Source organism: Phalacrocorax aristotelis, chromosome 5 (assembly GCF_949628215.1).
Source record: "Phalacrocorax aristotelis chromosome 5, bGulAri2.1, whole genome shotgun sequence".
NCBI lineage: Eukaryota > Metazoa > Chordata > Aves > Suliformes > Phalacrocoracidae > Phalacrocorax > Phalacrocorax aristotelis.
The window spans coordinates 19046444-19067024 of record NC_134280.1 but is presented as its reverse complement, the minus strand read 5'-3'; the positions used below and the strand labels follow the sequence as shown (position 1 = coordinate 19067024).

The following is a 20581-nucleotide window of genomic DNA, read 5'->3' as shown; positions in this document are numbered from 1 at the left end:
CACTTTGAACAAAACCAGCTGGGGAAGCCAGTTTGCTAATTATTAACCCTCTAGGGAAGAGACTGAATTGGAAATATGCATATGAAACATTCTGGGAAAATATAAAAAATAGTGTAGATCTTTTTGGAAAAGAAATACTTACAGAAAGCAGAAAGGGAGGAGACAATTTGTGATCTATCACTGAATTCCTCACGATGGGTAACAATTCAGTCTTGTACTACCGGGAGAAAATGAGTCTGATTCAGCAGTCCTGAGGTTGAAATAAGTCTAACATTAAGGAACAGCTTCAGGGAATGAAGAGAAGTTATACATTTATTGTGATATAAATCATAAGGGGATGGGTGGGGGAAGACTATTGTCAGCCTCTTGGCCACTTTGCAATAAGGAAAGGGGAGATTTTCAAAGCTGGAAAGAGGAGAGGAGCATCAAACTGTGTACTAAGCCTTAGAAAATATTATTCAAAAGCTCCTGTGATAAATATTCAGATACCTAATATAAAAAAAAAAAAAAAGGAGAAAAAAGCATGATAGTCTTTAGACAGTAGGCTCTGCTTTGACATATTTACATCTCACTCCACCTGGATGCTCTAATACTTCCTGTACAACCTGGCCAGAGAGGTGGCTATATAGTATGTGCAGGTATTTCTCCCCCCTCCATTTCAGGTGTTTTAGGAATAGAAGAAAGGAAGAGTCAGAAATGGGCGCTACACCAAATTCCAGCACAGTTCAGTGTTTAACTTGTGGCCAGTCTTAGCTATAATTATATCATGAATGGAAACAGAAAAAAACAGATTAAAGGGAAAAAACATCCTGTTACAAAAAAATACCCCAAAGATGGGAGAAGAAATTTAGGAACAACTTTCACCATTTGCATAACACTGGAGCTCTTTTCCTGCTTGATATGTTGATTGCAGCATAGGGGCATCTGCTGTTAGCAAGTAAGTTCCAAAACAGATGTAGCAGAATGCATTATTGTTTAAAACAAATAGATCATGCGGGATGGTGGACTGCTTTTTTGTTTTATTCCCCACAATTCAGCATGTAGTCATTTTAGGTGTCAGATTGTTAGAGAAAAATCTTATTATTTTTAGGCAAGCTTTTTAAAGTTGATTTGCTTGCTAATTAATTTAATATCAGAGATGTGCATATTTTTTACTTTTTCGTGCTGTAGGTGGTATTACAAGCTTAGCTAAAGTCCCATCCGGTAGGCAATACAATAGCTAGCAAAGTACCTTCTGAACTTGTCCATTTTCTGATTATTTGCAACTCTTTAGTTGCTTTGATACAACTTGTATGTGTATGGACAGCTATTACAAATCATGAACTGGAGTAACTATAAAGTGTTGCCATTTCCGGAATGCTGCAACAGTCCCCTGTCCCTCCCAGACTGATTTAAATTGCAGCTGGTTATGTAGAGAACACTTGTAGTATTTTTGACAGAAAGCATTGAACTGAAGCATCTCAGAGTGACCACAAATGAGTCTTAGTACGTTACCATACACTTCAAGGCTAGAGGGGACATCCTCACATTTGCACAGGAATTAATGCAAAAGGGACCCAACCCTGACTCCTGCTGGTGAAGTGTGAGTTGTATGAGATGCCTTCGGTTGTGGGTCCTGCTGCTTTCATCCTGCCCTTGTGAGAAAAACCCAACCACCAACCAAGCAAACAAATCCCAGCAGGTGCGCTGTTCAAGATGTGCAAGCATGCATCGCTGTTTCTTTGCTTAGGCAATTACAATACTAATAACAAACAAGTAGCCAAATGACATCAAAGCAATGATCAGCCAAGAATCAACCAGTCTTTATTTCTCTATTGCAGAGAAAAACCTGGGCAGAGACGTGCATTTTGCTGTTGTGCTGTCTAGTGGCAGGTACGGGTAAAAGGATTCCCCTGATGCTGGAATCTGGGGTGGTCCAGACTCTGTTTACTGGCTTTACTACTATCACTGTGTCATCTTGGCCAACTCACCTGTTTTTTGATTTGAGTATTCCACATATAAAATGGGGAGAAAAATTATTCTTTGGAGGTCTTCTAGGTGGAATGATTGCCAAGTACCATGCAAATTGCAAAAACAACACCTTGTTACTAAGGGGAAACTTGCTCACAGGAACAGTGTGAAGTACCTCATTCCATCACTGTTTCCAGACTGCTTCTGAGGCCAGACAGATACATGTTTTGCCAGAAAATTGTTGGTAAAATTTAATTTCCAAAGTTCTTTTTTCCAACTAAACTTGAAGTAACTTTTATTCTCAGTTCGGGATGATAGCAGTAACAGGAAGGAGCTAAAATGGCAATGTAATGAAACGGATAAACCAAGTCTATTTTCAGTTATGTATTGGGTTAAAAATGTGAGATTACCATCCCAAACTTGTTTCATTACAGCGTTGTTATGGTGTTATATTATAGCATCAGCAATCTTTTAAAATCCATGGTATTGTTTATAAAAATAAACCAATTGAAGGCAACTTCTGTTAAAGTTATCTCTAGCACTATGTTTGCGTTTGCTCATGCTTTCTTTTTATGTCCAACGTTTGTGTTTAAACACGTTTTGTTAGATTAATAAAATATACTCTGACCTAGAGTCTCCACTAACTTTTGCTTTTAAAGTCAAGACTCTTGGCTTCCTTTTTGCTTGTTCCTACTTTGCCGTTTCTGTCATGTCCTCTCTGGCAGGGCTCATGGCTATAAAAGTGTGTGGGAGTAAAGGTTAAAGATAAATGCTAGGTTTAACAAATATGGTTATTGTTGCCATAAGGATTCACTTCTGAAATTAGTGGTTGGATCATTCTATTTTTAAGGTAGGATTACAATTGCATTCTGCATCTGTGCCCAAGTTAAAGTTAAGATCAATAAACTTTTAGCACTTTGTCTTTCTGAAGACTTCAGTCTGTCAGGTCAAGGGCTAGATTCATGAGGGGAACATAGTCTAACCATCAGACTTTATACCAATATGCAAACATTCAACAGGTCACAATGAGAATATGAGTGAGACTGTGCTCCAGTACTAACAGTACTCATTTGTGGGGCAAAGGGAAGAGGGAGACCTAAATTCCACTTTGCTCTAATAAATATTTATGCTTTGAATAAAGTGGATCAGCTCCAAAAGGAGACTGAGAACTTGCTTTAGCCTGGTAGTTACTGAATTAATCTAGATCAATGTGGGTTCAGATTCTTCTTAGAAAAAGCATTTGAGTTTTTCATAACAAAGATGCCCAAACTGTCCATGTGTTTGTTAAAAAGGGGACAACAGCATCTTCTCTTTCTCTGGGAACTTTTCTAGTGGGCCAGTCCATTGATAAAGTTTAGAGAAAAGCAAGGAACTGAATAGCTCTGCACTGCCAGTTCTGCAAGTGTACCAGCAGCAAAAGGAAGATGGGAAGCTGTGGGCCTGCTGCTGAGTGGGGTGGTGGTAGCAAAGGACCTGGAAAAGGCAGAGATACTCAATGCCTTCTCCACCTCTGTCTTTACTAGTAAGATTTGCTTTCAGGAATCCCAGGACGCTGAGACCAGTGGGAGCATCTGGAGCAATGGAGACTTACTCTCGGTAGAGAAGATCAAAACATTTAAACGAATGGGACACAAATGAGTCCATGGGACCCAATGGACTGCATCCACAAGTGCTGAGGGAACTGGCAGATGTCATTGCAAGGCCCGTCTCAAGTATCTTTGAAAGGTCACAGTAATCAGAGGAGGACTGGAATTTCAACACAAATGTCATGCCTAGCTTCAAGAAGAAAGGAGAGAGAATGTGGGGTACTACAGGCCAGTCAGCCTTACCTCAGCAGTCAGGAAGGTGATGGAGCAAATAATTCTGGAAACCATTTCCAAATATATTGAGGACATGAAGACGATTTTGAGCCATCAGTATGGATTTACGAAGGGAAAATCATGCCTGACCAAACTGATGACCAGCCTTATATGATGAAATGACTAGCTTGGTGGACAAGGTGAAACAGAGGATGTTAATCATCTTAACTTTAGGAAGGCTTTCATCACTGGCTGTCATAGTATCCTCATTCGAGAGCTACAAGGGCATTGCCAGAGCATGCAGAGATGCAGTTAGAAAAGCAAAAGCAAAAGATGTCAAAAATAACAAGAAAGGTTTCTTCAGGTATGTCAACCATAAGCAGAAAAAGAAGGAAAACATAGGCCCACTGTTAAACGGAATAGGAGAGTCAGTCACCAATGATGCTGAAAAGGCAGAGGTCCTCAACACTTTCTTCACCTCTGTCTTTACCAGCACTGTTGGGTCCCAGGCTTTGGGAACAAAATTGCTGGTTGATCCAAACACTGACCCACCATCAGTGAAGGAAGAGTTAGTACGTGAATTATTACAGGAGCCTGACCCCTACAAATCGATGGGCCCTGACGCCATCCACCCAAGGGTGTTGAGAAAGCTGGCTGACATCATTGCAAGGCCACTCTCCATAATCTTTGAGGAGTTGTGGAGAACGGGGGATGTCCCAGAGGACTGGAGGAAGGCAGATGTTACCCCTACCTACAAGAAAGGCTTGAGGGAGGATGCGGGTAACTATAGGCCCATCAGCCTTACTTCAATCCCTGGGAAAGTTATGGAACAACATGGCTTCACTAAAGGCAGATCGTGCTTGACAAACCTGATGGCCTTCTATGACAAAGTGACTTGCCTGGTTGACATGGGGCGGGCAGTGGACATTGCCTACCTGGACTTCTCCAAGGCCTTTGATACGGTCTCCCACAGCCTCCTCCTGGAGAAATTAATGCGTTATGGCCTAGAGAAGTGGTCTGTCCAGTGGGTGGGGAAGTGGCTGACAGGCTGCACCCAAAGGGTGGTGGTAAATAGCTCCTTTTCCAAGTGGCGACCTGTCACAAGAGGAGTCCCCCAGGGACTCAGCGCTTGTCAGGCCACACCTGGAGTCCTGTGTACAGTTCTGGTCCCCGCTGTACAAAAAGGATGCAGACAGGCTGGAAGGGGTCCAGAGAAGGGCCACCAGGATGATCAAAGGACTGGGAAGCCTGGCATACGAGGACAGGCTGGGAGAACTGGGTTTGTTCAGCCTTGAGAAAAGGAGGCTCACAGGGGATCTCATCACCATGTACCAGTACTTGAGGGGTAGCAACAAAGAAGATGGAGACTCCCTTTTTACAAGGAGTGACATGGAGAGGACAAGGGGGAATGGACACAAGTTGCTCTTGGGGAGATTCCAATTGGATACGAGAGGGAAGTTTTTCACAGTGAGGACAGTCAACCATTGGAATAACCTCCCCAGGGAATCTCCACATTGGACACTTTCAAGAGTTGTCTGGACAGGGTGCTGGGCCACCTTGTCTAGACTGTGCTCTTCCTAGAAAGGTTGGACTTGATGATCCCTGAGGTCCCTTCCAACCTGTGATTCTGTGTGACTCTTTAAGAAACTGCTGACCAGACAAGTAGACAGTGAGGTGGATTGAAAATTGGCTGAAATGCCAGGCTCAAAAGGTCATAATCAGTGGCACAAAGTCCAGCTGGAGGGCAGTCACTAATGGTGTACTCCTTGGGTCAATATCATTTAACATACTCATTAATGATCTTGGATGATGGGACAGTGTACCCTCAGCAAGTTGGCAGAGATCTGAAGACTGGGAGGAGTGGCTGATACACCAGATGGTTGTGCTGCCATTCAGAGGGTTCTTGACATGCTGGAGAGATTGGCCAAGAGGAATCTCATGGAGTTTAACAAAGGGAGGTGCCAAATCCTGCATCTGTCGAGTAATGTCCACACACGCTACTAGGGTCTGGGGACCAACCGGCTGGGGTGTAGCTATACAGAAAAGGACCTGGGAGTCCTGGTGAACACCAGCTTGAACATGAGCCAGCAATGTGCCCTTGTGGCAAGATGGCCAACAGTATCCTGGATGGCATTAGGAGGAGAGTTGCCAGCAGGTCGAGTTGGGTGATCATTTCCCCCTACTCAGCACTGGTGAGATACATCTGGAGTGCTGGATCCAGTTCTGGACTTCCCAGTGCAGGAAAGATATGCATTTACTGGAATGAATCCAGCAAAGAGCCACAAAGATGATTAAGGGACTGGAGCATTTGTCAGATGAGGAGTGGCTGAGAGCTGGAGGAGAGAAGGCTCAGAGAGATCTTATCAATGTATCTAAATACCTAAAGTTGGGGAGAGTAAAGAAGATGCAGACAGATTCTTCTCATGGCATTCAGTGAAGGGACAAGAGGCAATAGGCACAAACTGACATACAGGAAATTATTTTTAAACAGAAGAAAAAGTGTTTTTACTGTCGTGGCAGTCAAACACTGGAGCAGATAGGCCAGAAAGGTTGTGGAGTTTCCATCTATGGAGATATTTAAAATGCAGCTGGACACAGCCCTGGGCAACCTGCTCTAGCTGACCCTGCTCTAAGCAGGGGGATGATCTCTAGAGATCCTGTGATTCTTTGACTTAGTTACTTGGATTAATTTCAACAGCATCTGAGTATTTCTTCCAGGTTCACTGACTGTAAAGAGATTTCTGTTTCCAAAGTCTTTGTGTGCCCATGGGACCTAAATATGTGCCACAGGTTCCTACTGGGGCATTTAAATACTGCCTATGATAGATCCAGCCCCAGGTTATTCTGCATGGCTGAACTGTCTAAGCACTGTGAAATACACACAAACCTTAAGAAACTTAAGGACTTAATAGAGTGAAGTGCTGCTGTTTAATAGAATACATGTAACAACTGATGTTTTAAGACTATGTCATATTATTGTTCCCCAAAAAGAAAAAGTGTAGACGTACTCCTCAAAGAAATAGGGCTATTTAATTAAGCATGAATTAAATAGATCACTAACTAGAACTCTACATGCAGTTGCATTTTCTTCACTACCTTAACCTTTTGTTCATTCTCCATTCCTTTACATTTTTGTGATTTATTTAGGTGTATTGAGAATAAAGATGTATACAAATCAAGAAGTGATAATAGTACTGTTTAGTTATTTTAGCAATTATATAGTACTGCTATCTTTTTCCTTTTTTTTCCATTTAAAAAATATAACTAGAGGTGCACATGCAGTGTTGTAAAGTCTTCCATAAGTATCATAAAGAGCAGGCTTACTCCTTGACAGCCTCAGCGAAGAAAAGAGAGTGGGCTCAAAATCAAAGCCAGGAACAGGTTCAGCTTGGACACGACTAACAATCTCTACAATGGGAGTACATCATACACAGAGGTAATCTCTGAAGTGGCCAAATCCTCAACGCTTTATAGCTTAAAATCTACTCTGAAGTTTTCTCTAGAAGCTTATTAATGGTTAGTGCATGTGTGGAGCACTGTAGATCTGAGTCATAAGGGATCTATGCTGTTCTGTACTATCTTCATCTTCCACATTCTCATATATTTTGTGTAAAGCACATAAAACCAGCTCAGCAGCAGTACTTGTGCAGTGATGAAGAGCTGATAGCAATGCTCTCATAGTCTCTCCCTGATTTACCCATGGTGTCAAGCACAGAGGGAAGTTCTATAAACTCATTTGTATGCACTGTCCACCCACAAACTTTATCTCAAGTTGTGTGAGTGTTGAGTCACAGGCAGGTAGTTCTTGTTCAAATCCCAGCTTCATGTAAGCTGTGGGTGATAACAAAAGCTATTTCAGTCTCACGCTCAGAACTAATGAGAGTAAGGTACAAATAATTTCTTTACAACAAAACCCCCTCAAATCAATAGAAAAATGTGAACAGCAAGTTCCCGTTAAGAGTGCCTGCTGTTTTGTTCACCCAGTAGGAGCTTTCATCCAGATCAAGAAATCACCAGTCGACCATATCAGCCAGATCACTCTTGTCCACATGCTTGCTGACCTCATCAAAAAACTATCTAGAGGCATAGATGGTAAATACTATGTTTAGAGAAGGTGTGTTGGTGCTACCCAGAAAGATCATATTTATCCAGGTGTAGACTAATGCTATCCTTCATCACAGTTTTTACTGCCTTGCCTGGCACTGATGTTAGGCTTGCCCCCTTTTAGTGTCATCCATCCTGTCCCCTCATTTTCCCTGTGGAAGCTTTTTTAGAGATTGGTGTTGCATTGCCTCCCTCCAGTCTCCAGGCACAGAACAAGCTTAAGAGAAAGGTAGGTCCATTAGTAGTTCTGCTATTTCTTACCCGCACTGCTTTAGAAAGCTCAGGTGCCCATCAGACAGTCCTGCCAATTTGTTACTCTGCATATTTGGGACTACAGCCTTTCCAAAGTATGGGGATCATCTGCTTATTCCAGTGAACACATGCAAATATATCATTTACCTTCTCTGCAAATGTTTTGGCCTATCCTCATTTTACTTTGCAGTTTTAATTTGATCTGGCAGACTTGGGTGGACTTCAGGGTCTTGATGTGTCTAAAGAAGGATTTAATATCAGCTTGGCTTCCTTATGCTAGCTAGTGTTCGCACTTTTCTATTGCCATTTCACTGTGTTTTCCTTCAACATGCTGCTTTACGATCCTTTCTGTGTTTTTAATTTGGAGATGACTTAAACTTCTTGTTTCTTATCATCTACCCGGTGGTGAGATTACCTGTGTCCACTTCTTTTTACCAGTTCTCAAGACTTTAGTAGATGGCATACACCGATGCTGTGCTCTACATCCTTCAGGGAATTTGGCTCCACCTCTACGAATTTACTGTTTCTAGCTGCTCTTCTTTGTTCCCCCTTTACAAGCTTTCTCACTTACATGTCTCTGTCCCTTTTGAAACTGGGTGCAGCCGCTGTGAATGCTTGGCCTTTGTCAAGCCTGTGGGAATGTTGAATATAACACAGGAAGAGCAACTGTAAGCTGAAGATGTGGACAAGATCTTGCACGCTAATGAGGACCAAATGAAGGGCTGTGTCTCTTCTGTGGCTTCCTGGTCCAACTGCCCTGTGAAGCAGAATTGGTGGAGTCTAGTGTAGTGTGTGTTATATTCCAATGCTGCAGTGTCCAGACAACACAGGGGTTGCCTGAAGTACAGTTTTGGTTGTATTTCCTGCCCATCTGACCTTTCATGGCATACCCTCTCTCCTCTCTGCTTGGGCAGGCAGTCTGCAGACTCAGTACTACACATGCTTAAAGCTGGCGTTACGGTCCATACAGATTCTGTGTCACTTGCTGGGTCCTTACTTTGTTCATTTGATTTGGTTACAAGCTCTCACTCATAAATTTCACTACCCCATCGCCAGCAGAGGTGACTCTCAGCTTTCAGTATATTTTATGTTCTGGACTATGGTGTCCTACATGTGTCTAGCATGTCATAGTCTTTGCGTAAGACTAGGCATTTGATATCCCTCAATTTAGTCACTGGATTTTTAGCATTTGTGTAAAAGTATGTAGTGTTACAGTATCTGTTTCCTTCTTCATCTCCCATTTGAAAGGCACTCTGTTTGTTTTCCATTCCTTATTTCTGCTCACTGGCCTCTCCTGCGCTCAAGAAGGCACAACTTCTAAGCCTTTTGCTGATGGCATACTGAACTGTGTGTTCCCCACACCTGCTGCGCTTCACTTCATATCTCAATCAATCTCAGCCTTTAAATGCCAGCAGTTTAGCCCCCAATGACTCCACCCTTCCCACACAGACTCTTTTTATCCCAAGTGCGGATCAATCTGAAATTTTGGTCTTTATACCATCCTCTTAGCTGCACGTTGAAAGTTTGCCGCTTTCTGGTCACATGTAAGGCAGTGGGGGCATTTTGGAGAGTGCTGTTAGAGAGGGTCTTATTGTCATCTTCCCTTTAACAAGCTGAATTTTGCTTCCATCATGTGAGACTCAAAACCACAGGATCTTCCCCAGGACTTTCAGGGAACTGTTCTGCTTTGCATGTTTAAAGAAGAAAAAAAAAGCTTTTTCATTTAATTTTAAAAGCTCTTCCACCTAAATTAGTTTTTATTTCCATAAAAACATTTCCCAAGTTATAACTGATGTTCTTTTAAACCATTCCTCCAAACCAAATTTTTTGCAACAAATGTAATGTGGTAATATGATCTGAGTTGCCAGCTCCCACAGTCATAATTTGAGTAATAATCCCACACTGGCACAGTAATAACAGAAAACAGCTTTGGAGGAGATTGAGCATATTGACACTGCCAGTAGAACTACTACACTGAGGCACGATTCCCATTAAAATCGCACAGTGCAGGTGTCAAAGACCCTTTTTTAAAGTGCTACAGAAGAGTATAATTTACCACTTGCTTTATGATTTAAGCGGTTCTCTCAATGTTGAAGTACTGCTTGCATTATTTTGTTGTTCCAGGAGCACGTAGAGATCCCAGCAGGAGTCAAAGCCAAACGAACACACAAAGACAGGCATTCCCTGCTATAAACAGACAAAGATGCAGAGTGGGTATGTCCACACTCCTTTCTTTGTCTTACTTCTCAAGCCTGTTTCTAGTATTTCAGTAGGCCTCATCTAATCTGAGTTTGATTACGCAGCAGGACAGAGCCAGAGGCAGCACTACAGAAGTTGGTGCTGTCACGTTTGAGTAAAAAAGGAAGTTGGTATTAGAATAACTATAATAATATCTAGCCTATTTATTATGAATTATGGCACTTCAAGAGGGTCAAATGTGAGAATCCCTAACAATAATAAAACCTTCAAATGCAATGAAAAAACTCAAAATCTTGGAACTCATGCCACAGCTTCATACAGAGGGTGTTAGAGAGATGTAAGAAATACATGAAAATTCAGCTGAGAGAGCGTGTGATTTCATCTTAAGTTTACTGTGCAATATGAGAGTTTCATAATATGCTAAAAGGTTAGGCTGCTGCCACTGAATCAGGAAATCTAAAGCAACAACAGAGAGAAGCCGTTTTTCCTTTGTGTTCCCTTTTTGCTAAAAGCAAAATATTGTTTAAAATAATGAAGTCCTCGACATCCAGTTAAAAAAGCAAGCCAGCCAATAAAGTGTCCATGAATAAAAGACCATCCAGGTGGAGTTAGTGCAAAACCAAGTCAAAGCTATTACTTAAAGAACTCTCTGGATATGATCTCGCTGTATCCCGCTCAGTTGCTGGATGCTTGTCACCTCCCCTTTGAATTTTAACTTTTTTTCTTTTCTTGGCCATGTATGGGATTAACTCAATCAAACCAAACTTGTGTATATGTCATAAAAGGATCATGCTTACGCTTATGGTAAAAGTTGCAATTGTCCTTTTTTCTTTTCCATTAAACTACCTTTAAACATGTCGAGGACTGATATTTTAAATGGTTAGCAGGCACTTGACTCAAACCAGAGCCATGTTCTAATACTAAACTTAACAGCAGAGTCTAGGTAGGACTGAAATCTTTGCTGGCTGCTTTGTGGGCACCACGATTTTCTCAGAGAAAGTCCTCTAACTCAGGAAATAACTCCGCTCCTGCAACTCTCATAAACCCTTATTGTTTGGTAGGGTTTTTTTCTTGTTTGGTTGCTTAGTTTGGGTTGGGGGTTTTTTGGTGTTTTGTTTTTTTTTTCCTGTAAGGGCCCGGGTATTGCAAGCACCAATGTTGCAAGGTGGAAAAAGTAATAAACAACTAGTGTTCCCTGTTCAGATGTCACAGTTTCAAAGTCACTGCTGGGAGGAGCAGAGAAAAGCAGAAATTACCATCTCCAGAGCCTCTTCCCACTCTTTGGAGGCGCTGGAAGTAGCAAATCCTTTTCCAGCATTCCCTTTGCGCTCACTGGCATGTGGATGCACTCAACCTAGCCAGAAAAACTGGATTACAAAGTGTTGACTGTAAAAGAGGGAGGAAGGTTGCTGATGCAAAGTGTGTATTTCATGTGGTGAACAGAAGAGAGATGGGGTGGAGATTTATAGATAGACAGGTGTTGACACTTTCTGCAGCTAATGCTACTGTTATAAACATATGGGCATAAAAGCAAATAAATTATGTGTTGATGAGCAAGAAAGACTCCTGCTAGAAACACAAGGCTCTTAGTCATGGTGTTGGCACCTCGAAAGGCCTTTTCTTGACTGGAGAGGCAAAGTAATCTGCTTGGAAGCAAGAGAACAGGCTGCTGTGCATTACTGTCAGCTCTGTGCTTGGGTCCCTCCAGTATCTGAAATTCTGTATTTGGTTATGTCTGCAGGCATGGTTGAAGTTTGCTCTGCTCTTAAGGCTGCTTTGCAATGAGCTGTAGGTATTCATGGGGATGTGGTAACGCTTGTGATTTGCAATACAGAAATTGTTCACTGATGATGCTGTGAGTAACGCCGCTGTGCAGCTCGCATTAAATGCAGAAGCCTCACTGATAAAGCTAGGACAAATCCTTTGGGAAGTAGTTATGCAGAACTAGTACCAGAAACAGATACCAGTTGTATAAATGTTGACATGGACCAGCTCTTTAGTGAAATAGAAGCACGTGGACTCGACTCAGCTGAAGAGCTGGCAGCCTGGAAGTCACTGGTGGCAACTGGTAGTCTTGTAATGGACGTGGGGGCTAGCTTTTCTGCATGTATTTCTGGTTGAGCTCTTGGGATACGAGATATCAAAGGACATTTTCCAGTGCCCAGATCCTTCTAATTCCCCTGTGCGTCAGTGGTCCTACAGAGATCAGTGTTGTCATGGTGGGTTTCGGCCTGCACAGGCTGCCAGGGAGACTGACAGTCTTTTGCCTTCGTGGGGGAGTGTGTGGCATCAGTGTGCAAAATTTGGTTAGCCACAGAGACACTGTGCAAGCCCACTGAAGGGTTAACAACCACAGTTTGCATATTAGCTTTTAATTGATCATTTCCACAGACCACGAAACATTGTACCGCAACTTATTTTACCTTAGTAGAAGACAAAATAAAAAAAACTCAAACAAAAGGAAAGAAACAACAAACAGAAGAAAAGTATTTGCATTCAGGCTTTTTTTTTAAGTGCTCTTGATATAAAAAACCCAGTAAAACTACTGTTTGCATGTGATTTTCAACAACTTCCTGTTTTTCAAACTTCTGTCATCAAAACGCTGGCTTCTTATTTTGTGCATAAAACACTTTAACCAAACAGTTGTACAGGTGTGAGTCTATATAGTCTTATCTGCCTGCTGCTTGGCTGGGGGCAGAGGGAAGGGATGTGTTTTGGCGGCTCACGAGGGCGGTACACTGTGTATCTCCTCTTACATTAACGTGTGACAGGGTTTAATTGCGGGGCACACACATGCACACAAAACTGAAACTAAGAGGCACCAGCACACGGAGCGATCTTTCCTATCCTTGGGCATTCTTTAATTTTTGAGCCAGGATCAGAGTGTGATCCTGTGTTATCTAGCATGGTATTTTATAAACAGATAGATGAAAAATGACCTCAAATTGGAGATGCATATTGGGCAGTACACATTAGGAAACCTTAAAAGCGCCTCCCCTCCAGTAATATACATATTTGGTGATACATGTTCGGTGAAAAGGATGCTGTTAATTTCAGAGTTGCTGGTGTATGTTCAGTAAATATGCACCGCACGCTGTTAGTTTCAAAGTTAATCACTCTACTATTCTCCATACCAAAAGTGGGACAGTCAGTTACTACGTCAAAAATAGCATGCATTCGGAAAGGTTCATGGGGATGCAGGGTTCACACCTACTGCTTCGTGTCGTGATGTTTTATTTAAAAAGAGACACACTATCCCACCATGTATTTAATTTTAGTTTCAATAGCTTGCTTTTGTATCAGGCTCACCAGTGGGGAATTTCTGCCTCCCACTCTCTGTGTGGATACTTTAAAGCTTTGCTCTTCCAGAAAACAAATGCTTTCCAGTAGCACAGCTTCGATTTTGCTGCAGCTATGGAACCCTCTCTGCCTGGACCCGACTTCTGATTTTTCAAATAGCTTCTGCTTTGGCAGCCAGGTCTTGCTCTGTGGTTTCCAGCAGGAGAGAACATTTGCTCACTTGCAGATGCCTGGTTTTGTTAACTGTCTTTCCGCTCAATTCCCAGCCCGGCACACCCTCAACTCCTGTGTTCCCGGGTGTCCAGATTCCTACATGATGGGCACATTCGAGACACATAAAACAGATTGCATGCTGCACTTCCCACCTCTACGAAAATCTATGTTTCTTTCCCTGAAGGACTTCTCCTCCAAGTCTAATCAAGATTTTTCCTAGCCAAAACTTTTTTCCTCGCGACTTTGCAAGCGCTTTCTTGCGCAGCTGGGGTTCGAGCTATACAGCCTTTCCAGGTCAGCACCGAATCACCCAACGCACAGCTATAAACAGACACTATTTTACTTTCCATACTTTCCACCAGTTTCCCTGCTTTCTCTTTTCCTCCTTCAGGCCAACTGGTTCTCTGCATCTCTGTGTTTTTACTTTTGGTTTCTGTAACTTCCTGTAGCCAGCATCATAATTTTCTCAGCAACAGTTATTTCAACTGCTCCCCAACCCATCCCCTCCTCCCTCTTCCCTGGCAGAAATAGATCAGACAATTGCAGTTTTAGCTGCTAGCTACCAGAAAACTCTTAGAAAGTATGACAAGGCCCTTGTCCCGCTTCCGTTCCCTCTCCAGCTTCTGAAAGTCCAGCTAGCCCCTATGGGCAAATATGCAGAGGCAGCTCTGTAACAGGAGGGAGGGGAAGCCTTGGAGCATTGCCCGTGGGGGTCCCTGATGCTCCCTGTGGTGCTGAGGGCCGTGGCCCCCCACCTTCTGTGGCATGAGGGACCCTGTGGTGACCCCCACATCCCCTTGGCTGCCTCCCGGCGGTGCAGCAACCCCCTGCCCATGCCCCATGGGGATGGCCACCTGCCCCATGGCCACCCACCCCACGGCCCCTGGGATGGCCACCCACCCCACAGCCACCTGCCCCACAGCCCCATGGACAGCGTTGAGGCCCCAACGCCAGGCCCAGCCGGCACGCGGCCCCACAACCAGAGCAGGGTGAGGATTGCTGGGTAATACTTAGAAATTTATTGTTTGATCCATGTTTATGTATTTTACTTCAGTATCTGCTATTATTTTGGGTTTATATTCTCCTAACTTTTTGCCTTTTCTTCACTTTGAGCACTTATGCTTTCCCTTTCTTCCGCAATTAACCTCCTAAAAACTTTTTTTTTTAGTTTTAACTTTAACTACCACGCGATAATTAGGTCTGCTTTCCCATTTTTTTCTTAATTTCTCCTCCGGTTTTTCCTCATTTTTTCTCTCCTTCCTTTTGTTTCTCTTCACTTTTCCTCTTTTTTCCTCTTCTCTCCGTCTCCCCCGTGTTCTCCTCATCTTCACTTTCACACTTCCACTCGCGGTTCCCCTCTTCCGCGTCCCCCTCCCCTCCGCGGTAGCGCCGGGCCCGCCGGGGCAGCCGGGGTCGGCCCTTCCCCGCCGCCCCGACCCCTCACGCCCGGCCACCGCCCCGGCCCCGGCCCGCCCCGGCCCGGCCCACGCCTCCCCGCAAACCCAGGACCGCTTTTCTCCTGGCAACAAGTGACGCTCCCCGGTGCGGGCCAATCCGCTCGCCCCGCTCGCCGTCCCGGCCAGCTGGCGGCGGCCGGCGCGTCGCTCCGGCAGAGCGAGCCCGGTAGCGCGCCCGCTCCGCGCAGCCTGCGCGCCGCGGAGGATGGCGCGGGCGGCGGGGCTCCGCCTGCCCGCCTGCGGCCTCGCCTCCCTCCTCCTCGTCGTCTTCCTCCTCCGCTGCTGCGCGGCCCGCCGGGACCCCTCAGGTAATCTGGGCGCCCACGTTGGGAGAGGCGCAGCGCGGGTGCGCAACGGGCGCGGAAGGTCCCTTTCCGCCCCGGCGGGAGGCTGAGGGGGGAAGGCGGCGCGGCGGCGGGCCTTCCGTCCCGGCCGTCCCCCGCACCCCCGGGCGTTGCCCTGGGTGGGCAAAGTCCGGCTGCGTGGAAACAACGTGGGAAACTTACAAGGAGAAGCGAAAAAACCCCCAGACCCGAGACCGCCCTCCCGGAGCGTGCGCTTCGCCTGGGGCGTCGGGAAAGCCGCCGCTGTCCCGGCGGCCCCGGGCGCCGCCGTCCCGGTGCCTGCGGGGGCTGCCCGGGCCGGGGAGCCGCGGGCGGGCGGGCGGGAGGGAGGCCGTGGCCGGTCACGTCGCGGGGAGGGGTGACCCCAACTCGGGCAGGTCCCTGCGGGGCGCCCGGCGCCCGGCTCGCTCGCCGCTTGTGCGCAGCGGGAGAGGAGGGGGGCTCACGCCGTCCTTCAGGAAGCAGGTGGGAAAGTTCCGTGCTGAGCGAATTCTCCGAAGGCGCGGCGCTGGCTGGGTGAGAGCCGCCGGGAAGCGCGGCGAGCTCCTCCCCAGGTAGCTGCACCTCACATGTCTGTATATCCTTTGCTGGAAACAGGCCCGGGTTTGTAGCTAAAGATGTCAGGTAAGAGCTTCATGGCCAGAGGTTGGACGGGAGTAATTAAGCACCGGTATTAATAAATTGCTGTACAGAGAGATCTGGTGAGAGAACTTCAGCAGTTTTTCTGGGGAAACTTTGAAAAGCAGTTTTCTTCTCAAAGTCAGAATGAGGATTGTACGGGAAGAAGTGAAAGAGGAACGGGAACATCTGAGAAGAGGCCGACAATGCATTACAAGAAAGTGAAAAGTAAAAGTAAAAGAGGGGAGAATAAAAACCAAAGAGCAGACGTAGTGCTGAGAAAGCACAGGGTAAAAAGATACCACAAAAGCAGGTTTGGTTGTTAAAATGTTATTTAGTTAATGGTATGAAAGAGGCAGTTGGTTGAAGTGTGCTGTTTAGAAAAAGTCACTCCGGTAGGTGGCTGACTTAGAGATTCTTCTTTACAGTTTGACCAGCTCAGTACTATTTAGATACTATTTGGCACTTACACAGTGGAAAATTCAGGAGTATACTGGGAAGTAGTGGTAAAATTCATTGGATAACATCACTGAATATTTTCCTTGCTGTTCAGCCAAACCTATTATTAAGTCATATTAAAAAAACACAGTAGGAATGTGATTGACAGTGCATTACTATTAAATACAAAACACTGCTCAGCAGATTCCTTATTTAAACAGCAGAGTAATAGCCTTGGGGGTCTGAGACAGCCAAGGTCCATTTCAGCCTGGTTACTGGAAGTTTTATGCTGTGGGGCCATTGTTATTGTGGCATAGAAATAGTTTCAGGGCATTTTTTTCTTGATTGGTTAGCTTAAACCTACTGTCACTTGTCAGAGGTGTTCTTATACTGGCAGAGGCGTCAGCTTGCCTCACTAGGGTGATCCATATCTTTTTTAAATTGTACACTATGCTGTGTCAACTCTTTTTTTCCTTTTTAATGGCAAGCTACATCACAGCTGAAAAAGAAAATAGGGTTCCTTTATAATTTAAAAAATGATACTCCTAATCTTTGTGTGGCGTATTTGGTGGGATATTCATTCTAAAATTCTCTCCCGAAAGCAGTGCCAGTTAGTTTAGTAATACCACAGTTGCACCCGCAAACCGGTTCATGTGTGAGCCTGTCATTCTATGTATCATCTATGATACACAGTTTAAAAAGAAAAGTGCTTAGTAAATGAAAACTTATTAATTATATTTTATAGTACCTGTGGTGTGTAACTGCATTTGCAGACAGGCATGAGGACAAGATTCTTTACCCAGTAAGCTTACAAATTAATCAGGGGTTGATGCAATCAGCATGTGTTAAAATTAAAGGCAGCGTTCTCATCGATAGGATTGGACTTAGAAAACAGCCTCATTTTGTCTCCCTGCATTTTTTAATGACTTTGAAAGAGATCTTTTCTTTTCCTCCAGAAATAAAGAATACTCACTGAAGAGCAGGAAAATGTCCTTAATGTGGCTTATACAAAAGAGATAGTATAGTGCAGAAACAGCAGTTGGTGTACTTCTCTGGTAGCGTGTCTCAGAATGTGATTACACTTTTAAAAATGAACTTGCTGTGAAAGTGATACTGAATCATACCTATATGTGGTTGTTTGTTCTTATACAGGCAGTGATGCTTTTACCATTCGCCATGACACACTGAATAAGTGCATACAAGTTAAAAACTCACGGATAGTGATAGATGACTGCAGGGAGACAAGTGAAGCTTTATGGAAATGGGTATCCCAGAATCGCCTCTTTCATTTGGGGTCCAAGCAGTGCCTGGGACTTGATATATTCACCAAATCACTGTCTCGCCTGAAAATGGTTGATTGTAACTCAAGGCTAATGCTGTGGTGGCGATGTGCTGATGCTTCCATCCTTGGTGCCTCTCAGTACAAAGTGACTATCAAGAGTACCTATGTAACTGCAAGCATAAATGCAACAGACCAGTGGAGAAGCAACAGTTCCTCCCATGATATATGTCAGTATCCTTACCATGGTAAGTTTGCCCAGGGGGTTGGAGGATTTATTTTTCTTTTGTTAAGGGCTTGTTGCTGTATGCCTATGCCAATAAATTCTTAAAATTAATCATATGAAAAGACTGATCAGTAAAGCAATAGGATGTTTTGCTGTAGAGAGATATTGGTATTCAAGTATGGAACTTTAACTTTTTAATAAAAAATAAATATGCACATCTGCAGAAGTTGTGTTATCGAGTGGCTTTCTTGGCATGTTTACATCCCTCCCCCCATATTTTAGTGAAAGCCTATTTAATTATGAAGTATCAACCCCCTGCTATCAGAACTGACACTGTCCCCTTCACAGTGATGGGAATTTTGCTGTTAGCTCAAACAAGAGCAGGATTTGAGGATATTTTCTTTGCTGGTAGGCTGTACAATCAAATTTGGTGCGTGCTGCTGGCTCGCAGCCTGTTGGACTGTCAGGAACCATCCATTTGCTTTGGTCTGGTAATCTGTCCGACTGCCATGGAAGCCAGTCTCATCTGAAGCCTCATGCTTGCCGGAAGAAGTGGTGAAAACTTGCTTTACCATATTTAAGAGCAGGATTTTCTTTGTATTTGTGGTGTTGGAAATGGCCCATTAGAAGAGCCCAGTAGGCTACAGTTTGAAATGTTTTCCCCTGGAGTATGGTGATTCCTAGAGCTTTGTTCTGTAATAGTCTGTGCAAACCACCTGGACTTCAACGGGACAATGTATTTATCCCTAACTTACCAGGAAGGGGGAAAGAAGTTTCTGCTTGTTTGCCCACTCAGAAGAAAAAGTGCAGAAAAATATTTTCCTCTCATTTCTTTCAGTTCTGGCATTGCTGTATGTTATCTGTAACAACAAGGTATGGTGTTTTAAGACCACAAGTGTGATTTGCATGCTTTTAAGTTAACTATGTCTGTACAAGGAGTTACATTGATTTGCTGTCCTTTCCTCCCCTAGACAACTTGTATCTACTTCTTTAATTTTTTTTTTTTCCTGCAGAGGTTTATACCAAAGATGGGAACTCCTACGGAAAACCCTGTGAGTTCCCCTTTCTGTATAATGACACGTGGCATCATGACTGCATTCAGGATGAGATGCATACGGGCGGGAAATGGTGTGCTACATCTGAAGATTATCCTCGCGATGAAAAATGGGGAATCTGCTTACAACCAGGCATGTTGGGTTTCTAAATAGACGTCCTAAAAGCATTCTCTCACTTCATGTATGTATGGCTCCACCTTGGCATAGCATGCTGCTGTTAAGTTGGGTAAAAGCAGGTGCCTTTTCTATTGCAGCATTGACAGGATGATCAGCACACACTTACCCTGCAATATATGTGATTACCAATATAAAAATCAATAGACCTTCAGTATTATAATTTTTCTTTTGAAACCTTCCTGGTGTTTCAGTACAGTTATAGTTACAAGAACCTTCTGCTTCCTTTCAACAGAGGATGGTTGTCATGATATCTGGGAACGTGATCCGGGGTCTGAAAGTTGCTACCAGTTTAATACACAGTCTGCTCTTTCTTGGAAGGAAGCTTATCTTTCATGTCAACAGCAAGGGGCAGATCTACTTAGCATCCAAGATGCATCTGAATTAAGTTACATACAAGGTAGGCGTAATTATTTAAATACGAATATCAGGAAATCTTGACTAATTAACAAAGTGAAGACAGCATTTTAGTTTCTGTCTTAAAATTCTGGTTAAAACTTGATTGTACTTAAAATGCATTGGTGCTTTTATTTGTGTAGCAAAAATAAGCTGCTAATCTCACTTTAGAGGTTTGTCTTTTTTTAATTATTTTTTCAGTGCAGTTTCATTGCAGTGGTTAACTGTTGCTCATATTTATGAGGAATGTCCCCAAAATCTCAAATATGGGCCAGAGTGGCAGTTGGTGTTTTAGCAGCATGTTACTACTCACTTGTTGTTATGAAATCATCCTCTCTGATGTCCAGGATTGGCCTGGAGGAGCTATCAGTGTGCCTTTGGGAATATAAAACCAAAGGACAAACATCTGAAGCCATTGGGAGGGAAGACTTATGTGGGTGAATTCCTCTTCAGTTCAAGAAAGGTTGCATGTCTGATTATAGTAGCAGTCTATCTGTCCTCAAACGCGTGCCCTTTCAGATCACACTTTTAATTTAAAGCAGACCAGTAAAAGATGACCATTTTATATTAATAGTTTTCTTTAAAAAATTTAAATTATCTTCAGCTAAGGATGACATCGCTGAGATCTTCTGGATTGGCTTAAATCAACTGGACGTTTCTGGAGGTTGGCAGTGGTCAGATCACAAACCTTTGAATTTTCTTAACTGGCATCCAGGTAATGATGTTTCTGGTGTTATTAACAATATTCACAACACAAACTAGTATTTTGCTTAGCTT

At 43.7% G+C, this 20581-nt stretch overlaps 1 protein-coding gene across 2 annotated transcripts in view; it reads left to right on the top strand.

Annotated features, from left to right (window-relative positions):
- The first annotated feature begins 15373 nt into the window (after positions 1 to 15373).
- The window catches only part of LY75 (lymphocyte antigen 75), a 46207-nt gene continuing 40999 nt past the window's right edge, over positions 15374 to 20581 (top strand). Inside the window, exons 1-5 of one of the 2 annotated variants that reach the window (XM_075093275.1) lie at positions 15374 to 15582; positions 17827 to 18201; positions 19193 to 19366; positions 19644 to 19808; positions 20409 to 20519. In XM_075093275.1, coding sequence (XP_074949376.1) covers positions 15480 to 15582; positions 17827 to 18201; positions 19193 to 19366; positions 19644 to 19808; positions 20409 to 20519 — 928 coding nt within the window. In that variant the 5' untranslated portion in view covers positions 15374 to 15479. Of the gene's footprint in view, positions 15583 to 16220; positions 16243 to 17826; positions 18202 to 19192; positions 19367 to 19643; positions 19809 to 20408; positions 20520 to 20581 lie in introns of those variants that run through there. The other variant, XM_075093276.1, reaches the window with a different exon arrangement.